Raw genomic sequence first — 7,500 nt, forward strand, 5'->3', positions numbered from 1 at the left:
ACGTGCAAAACAAAACAAGATTAAGGATTGAAAGAGATAAGGTGCAAACACAAAGAGACAGACCGAACCATATGAGCAGTGAATATTCATAGGAGTTAAATGTTCAAAATGTTAGTTATCTCATGGAATTTTCGAGTTGTTCAGAGAAGAGGTATTGCTTAATTTGTTTAGAAAATTGGTACACATTAAGATTTTTCAAATAAGAAGGAATATTATGCCAAAAGATGGAAGCCATATTCTCGATTTTCACATGACGTCACGGCCGCCATGTCGGTGCCCTAAACAAAGAAAAGGCGGCCATGTTGGTGCCCCGACCAAATCCTCCGGGAATTTAACTCTATTATTATGCAAACGCTTCCTTTTGATTTCGTTGAAAAACATGGCTGTTGATCACGTGAGTGAAAACCAGCAATAGAAGAACAACGCTCGACGAGTCAGCCTGGTTGAGATGGACTGGAACTCAGCCGACTTACCACCTCAGAGGTTGAAAGCGCGGTTGATGACCAACCACTACGCACCGCAAGCTTAATTCCCCAGGAGTCACGGGGAATGAGTGGTCCTAATTTTACTGATTTGTCTTTTTTTCTAAGTTATATTTGAACTTACAAAATTTCCTTGTTTAATACAGGAAATGATCTCATGCATGAAACCTGACAAATCATCGACTATCGACCTGTTTTATAGTTGTTACATATCAAAAGCTTGCCAGGTTGTCGTTATATTCGAAACTTTGCGCGTACCAACTTGTATCGTGATATTCTGCTGTATTATCATACAATAGTACCACTAGATTTCCACCACCCGTAAACACTTCACAATGGCCATTTACAGGAACGAGAGAGAAAAACCGCTTTTTAATCATGTCGAATGCACCAGTCAGTAACTCCCAGGATTGATTTCTTTTGCGAACTGGGATTATACTTTCTCACAGGACGCATCCAAGACCCCATCCCTCGACGTTGTAATGTACATTATTGCGTATAAGTGGACTCTTGTTTCAATTGTTTTCATTGCCACCTGCTGTTTTCAAAGTGAAAGCTTTTGGTTCTTTTCTTGTCCTCTTGGCACCGGGCATGGACAAGCAGGTGACGTGTGCTCTGTTTTCTGTCGCTGTCAAGCGCCCAACACGTGCGAGGCGGGACTACAGAAATGCGCGCGACCTGGAGTGAAGGGAGACCGCTGTCACGCCACAAGGCCATGCACGAGTGGATTCAGTTGTCATCCGGGAGTTCAAAAATGCTTCCACGTGCCTCGTCGCTATGGTGAACCATGCGTTTTTGGTTTTGAGTGTGAAAGTGGACTGTCATGTGAACCCGGTATTCAGGTCAGGTGATCTAAAAAACATAAATCCTCTACTAGTAAGATTCGATCACAATGCAGCTTAGTTATGCATTGGACAAAATTTTCCAGATTGGTAGATCCAGGTTCATACTGTAACAAGGTTGACACACAAACACGGTTTGAAGCTTCTCTGCTTTGAAGAGCAATTTATGTAACTTGGAAAATATCCGAGTGTTCCTTTGAAAAAGCCGAACCTTACAACGTTCCAATTACCAGTTCGGATACTCTACCACTGGGCTATAGACTCGTAAAGAGCTGGTGGAAAGTAGTTAATTAAACTACAATCAGTGGCAAAAGGAGTTGCGACGCTGACGCAAGGATGGGCCTGAAAACATTTCAGACTTCAATGATAAACTAAGCATAACTGTCAAAATGCCACAGAATAGAAGTAATAGAAGTCTCCCTTCCTCACCCCCCCCCCCCCCCCTCAGTCTGTTTCAAGGAATATTGAAAATAAATTGGTTTTTCCACAGCCCCATGATTTCGAACTTAACCTACGTCACCACCGTTTTGAATGAGTTTTAACATGGACGGCGTCCTTATAAAGCAGCCTTTAGTATGTAGGTAAACGTATTTTAGGTCAGTTAGTTTAGTTAGGGATAATTAGTTTATCCTGAAGGTTTTACCGTGTATAAATAAAGTTACCAATACCATAACCATTATCATACTGATTGGGGGGGGGGGGGGAGGGGGAGGGGGAGGGGGTAGTTTTTGAAACTAAGTAAGAAGACAAGCTAATAGGGTGAGCGTCCCAAGACTTTTGCCACTGACCGTTTGTTCAGGTGGCAATTGTTTCGATCCTATACTGGTGAAAGATCTTAAGCAGGAAAATATCATCAAAAACCAAAAAGGCAATTAAGGCTGATTGAACGGTGAAGGAATATATTATCTTTATCCAATATTTCGAGAGGCACTGCCTTTCTAAACCTAACCTTAGCGCATCCTAAAGTAGAAGAAGAGGTGAAATATGTGAGATTTGAATCTTGCCTTCCTTCCAAAATATGCCCTCGGATATTATTTCCAGTGCTCAAATGTGGTAGGCAAATCTAATTTTTCAAACGGTACAAAATCCCAAAAACGGCAAACTTCAGCATCCTGTCTTCCTCTTCACTGTACTGTCCTTTGGGTAACGTGAATTAATTCAACCCTTCGGTAGCAATAGAAAAAAGGTTTAATTTGGATTTACACCATGTCTTACAGGTTTGCTACCACCATCCGCGCAAGTACAAAGAGCCTTGTTCTGCAGGCTTTCCTTGTTCTCCAGGACTCGCCTGTCAGCCAGGGTATCAGCGTTGCTTACATCATCCACGGCGAGAAAACGAGCGTTGTTCAGCTGGATACGCATGCGCAAGTGGCCTAGTGTGCAGATTGTGTGATAAACCATACGCCACATGTCAGTTGGGACGAGTCCTAGCCTTATCAGATAAGGTAAATGTGCGTTTGAAACAATCTACGCAAAGGATCATCTTGTATTTTGTTTTCGATCCACGTGGCACTTAATTAGCCGATTATGAACACCTCCACCCATTTTCGTTCCTAAGGAATGCATAATTATCAATGTGAAAAACGTGACAGATCCTATTCAAAGTCCGAAATGGAAGGAAAATAACTTTATTTAAGTGTCTAGTCGTTCTAGCGCTGGAGCACTAATTGGGGACACTGTAAACTGAAATTAACAATTAACGCAAATCAAGTCAAATGTTGGTTTTTTAGGAGAGGGTTAACAGAAGTACCCGGAGAAAACCTCTCGGTGCAGAGTAGAGAAACAACAAATTCAACCCACATTTGACGCCGAGTCTGGGGATCGAACCCGGGCAACGTTGGTAGGAGGCGAGCACTCTCACTCTTTCCTTTGTTCCTTTTACTCCCGTCCTTTTAAATTGAAATAACAAGCAAAATCAGTAATGAATTGCGATCAGATCGTTCTTCAAGCATCCATGGTGTTTTAACAAAAGAAAGACTTATGACTTGCGTGAAGTGAACTCAAACGCTATATCCTGTGCCAAGTTGCAGGCTTTATGCTTCAGGAGAAATCAATGTCAGTTGATCTATTTATTCATGACTATTGCTCACCTTACTAAATTTGCATGCTTAGGACTACGACCGTCCCTTTAACCGAGTGGCGTTTCTTGTTACCCATAATTCGTTCGCCTACTCACCAAGTTTTGCCGTCTGGGCTCGCAATCAAAGGTTTACTGTCCGTCAGCAGCTCAATGATGGTGTGCGCGGGCTCATGCTGGACATATTTCCTGGTAAGTGAATAACAAAAGACGAAGACAACTGATTCGGAACAAAAAAACTGAACAGATGATAGGTGGTTGGAACCTAAGCGACGAGCAGCCTACCTTATCCTTAGATCGCCGAGTGCGGTGGATCAAATAAATAAAAAAGCGAACGCGCGTGGAATGGCCGCATGATATTTGCGAGTGATTGAAATGACTGGTGAATACAAATCGAGCTGAGAGGGCAATACATCGGTATCCCAGAGACATCAGGTTTGAGTCGGCGTATACTCGGTATACTGTCGGCCTTCTTGTCACTTCGAACAAAGAAATAAAGAGTAAGTCTCTGATCGTGACCTTTTTCCCTTGCAGGGTGGGGTGAGGAAGACGTTCGATTGTGTCATGAGACTTGTTTCTGGAGCGGCTCCACTAATTTATTAGATACTTTGGTTGAGATCCGAAAATTCCTAGAGACAAACAGACGAGAGGTTATCACAATTTTTTTCGAAGACTACCTCAAAAATCCTACAATTTTGAAAGGAGTGTTCGACCAAGCAGGAATATCTCCATTCGTCCTCCTCAAGAACAATTGGGGCGACGGAATCCATGATTGGCCCACGCTAACAGACATGCGTAGATTGGGTAGACTGGTTGTTTTCAACAACAATGGAATCAAGGGTTTTCCTTACACGGAGTACAACATGTGGCATTATGTGAGAGAGAACCGTTATGGAAGCCATGGTCAAAATACAAAGGTAAGACTTCTCAGGTAATAAGGTAGGTCCGTTACTATTGGTTTTCTTCACCGGAAACTCGGAGATCGCGTGGCCGAGTTGTAGGAGCCCTGGGACCCTTTTCTCGAAAGTCCCGAAAACTTCCGCTTGTTTTCGGAAAGTTAGTCTTTCAAATTTCGAGATACCTGAGTGCAATTTGATAACTTAAAATCTCTCCGTTTCCGGGGGAATTGGGGCATGTGAAAAAAGTCTGAAAAGCTCGTAACGTTCGAAAGGCTCCCTGGGCTTGAAATCCGTAGCTCCCTGATTAAAGTTCTGCTCGGACCAATAGTCCCTGATTTAACAACTTGGCCGTGCTTGTTAAATAACTAACTCTTGCCTCTTTGTTGTGTTCAAAGATATTATTTGTTTCTTTCATCCTGAAGAGTCTTACAAAAGAGACTGAGCTCATTTTAGTGCATTTTAGGACTTTTATCCGCGTAGCTTGGGAACGGCCCGTACTCACCAGTGCAGAAATATTTATTTCCGCCGAATCGCCCATTATAGCAAAGCACCTTTGCTGGAATACGAATCATTGTGCTGAACCGATTTCATCTGCTTACTTAGAATGGGAAAAATGTTGTTTTACTATCAATGACGAGCTTTTGTTAGGTCGATAGAACCTAAGGTCCTATCGACCTAAACATAGCTCCCCCACCGATAGGTGGGGGAGCTATGTTTCATTGGTTCGTGAAGCAACGAGTGTTTTAACGTTTGGTTTTCAAAAGAACCTCCACTCCGACAAAACAACTTTACCTGAGATAATGTTAGAAATCAAATTAGTTCACTTTTTTTTTTCCAAAGAAAGCGTTTGTATTCGAACTAAATGTATTTCAGAATCGCTTATTTTCTGCCATCTTAAATGATCGTGACCCGCGTAATCTAAAAACTTTTTTTTTTTGAATTTAAAAACTTTAGTTGCAAACACTGAATATTTTGTTCGGTCAGCAGCCCCTTGGTTATCGGCTCCTGCTTCTTTGGGAGTGGTTATCTTTGACTTTTGTGTTCATGTCGAAGGAGTGTGTCGACCGCGCAGAATCACGCTGGAACGAGGCTTGGAATGACCGTTGGAGCCTGGTTCTAATAAACTGGTTCAGTACAGCACCGAATCCCCTTGATCCATGCCTGAATTCTTTTACGGAAATCAAAGCCAAGCTGATAACTTGTCACAAAAAGTTTGGTTTCTGGGCCAATTTTATAGCAGTGAACTTTTACACCGCTGGCTCAGGAGGAGGAGCCTTTCAAGTCGTCAAATGGCTTAATGACAGGTTAAGACGTAAGTGGCTTTAGAAAAGGTTCTGAGAATGGAGTGCAGGACTTACTCTTATTACCTTTAATTTAAGTGCGCGATTTGCTTGCATCCCTTTCTTTCCTGGCTTGTTCTCAAATCGAACGATCGTTCCATCTTATAAAAGGAGCCAGGCTTGCAAAGAGGTCGGAAAGATATCTGATCGAAACAATCCATAGCCAATCCAACTTTTGTGCGTTAAGGTAACGGGTCAAGACTGTCTAAAAGTAGTAGTTATTCCAGTTTCCCAAGCATTGAACATGAAGAGGCGTTTGAAAGTGTTTCCCGCATGCCACCTGTTTCTTTTAGTCAGTACTGTTGAATTTTTCTCTGAGAGCTTCAGCAAAGGCTTGGTTGACCGAAGGATGGAAGCAATTTCGCTGATTTTTTTTTGAGTCACCTATGTTGTCTTGGCATCGAGGCGGAAGATTAAATGCCTAATCAACCAACAGTCGTTCAAACTGTCTTGTTTCCGAGCATGCGCGAGTTGCTTTAAGACAAAGCCTTTGCCGGATTTCCTCAAAATCTGTTTTCTTTGTACAAAACCTCCTCAAAGTTGTAGACAAAGAATAAAAAGAATGAACAAACAGATGTTGGGTCTAGGCCTCTCTGTTGACTAACACACCACCTGATCAAGCTGTTGCACGGTCATGAGTTGGGGAACCGTGGGCTATTTTTTGCTTAAAATTTGCCATCTCTTTCTTACACACTTCATCTCATGCGGGCGCTAATTTTCATTTCGGCACGTCCTACATTAAAGGAGGGTCTGAATGGGGGGAGGGGGGGGGGAAGGGGAAGGGTCCACACGTCGGTTGTCGGTTAAAATTTTCGACCTTTGTCGGTTGTCGGTAAATCTCAGTTAATTTTTTTGTCGCTAGTCGGTAATTTTTCCCTCGTTTTGTCGGTAGTCAGTAATATTTTCTAGCCCTTTGTCGCTAGTCGGTTAACCCCATTCACACCCTCTTAAAGACCGTCGCTGAGTTGTGATTGCACACCCACTTCAATTAAACTGACTCGAATTGTTCTTGAATTCATTGTTTAGAGGACTTGCAAGTTACACTGAAGCCTTTTCCTCTCCCTGGTACCGTCAGGCATTTAGAGAGAGTCAATCAAAAGTTGCAGGATGACGAACCAACCGCAAAGGAAAATATGATAGACAGACGAGGGTACGCAAGCAACCTTCACCAACTCTCTGACACTATTATGCACATACAACAACAATTAATCAGGACTAGGACAACTAAGAGTGACAATGCTGGTCAAAACCTTAAAGATACGACTTTTCCAGTATTATTTAATCCCAACCCATCAGAGGTTTTGAGAGGAGAGTGACAACATCATCTACAAATAGCAACCCCAACACTTTTTTTAGAAGTTAAGTCATCGCTGAGCCAAAAAATACAAGATGTTGACAAGAGATTCACAAGCAAATAGAGGACGCTTAAATCACCGACTTAGTGTGAGATTTTTTGGTACAAGACTGATGCAGTGGAAGGGTACAAGATCAAAACTAGAGAATAGGGCTTATCACCCTCGCCGGAAAAATGATGGAAAAGAAAAAATGCGGGGAGCTCCTTTGCGCGGGGTGTGAGCTTCGCATGGTAAGCTCCGAGGTCCACATCATGTAACAATGATCTACGGGAAGTTTAAATTTGTACCCTGACTCATAGCCAAAATAAAGATACACCCACGTTTTCTCCGACAGACAATGTTAATTAAACACACTAAAAATGGCTTTCCATCACACGGCTTAAATAGCAAACCCGTTACTCTCAGGAGACTGAGACAACGACCCAAAAAAAAAAAAAAAAAAAGATGACTGACTTGTTTTTTTTGTAGGTACGCTGAAAAACATCGCCGGCTACACAGTTTGACA

At 42.4% G+C, this 7,500-nt stretch overlaps 1 protein-coding gene across 1 annotated transcript in view; it reads left to right on the top strand.

The window, feature by feature from the left end:
• Window positions 1-6,956, top strand: part of LOC138011624 (uncharacterized) — a 7,363-nt gene extending 407 nt beyond the window's left edge. Inside the window, exons 1-6 of the mRNA XM_068858728.1 lie at window positions 1-1,324; window positions 2,542-2,769; window positions 3,437-3,593; window positions 3,936-4,318; window positions 5,354-5,612; window positions 6,667-6,956. The exon at window positions 1-1,324 is cut by the window's left edge and continues 407 nt beyond it. Coding sequence (XP_068714829.1) covers window positions 965-1,324; window positions 2,542-2,769; window positions 3,437-3,593; window positions 3,936-4,318; window positions 5,354-5,612; window positions 6,667-6,956 — 1,677 coding nt within the window. The 5' untranslated portion in view covers window positions 1-964. The remainder of the gene's footprint in view (window positions 1,325-2,541; window positions 2,770-3,436; window positions 3,594-3,935; window positions 4,319-5,353; window positions 5,613-6,666) is intronic.
• The last annotated feature ends 544 nt before the right edge of the window (window positions 6,957-7,500 follow it).

This window comes from Montipora foliosa, chromosome 1 (assembly GCF_036669935.1).
Source record: "Montipora foliosa isolate CH-2021 chromosome 1, ASM3666993v2, whole genome shotgun sequence".
NCBI lineage: Eukaryota > Metazoa > Cnidaria > Anthozoa > Scleractinia > Acroporidae > Montipora > Montipora foliosa.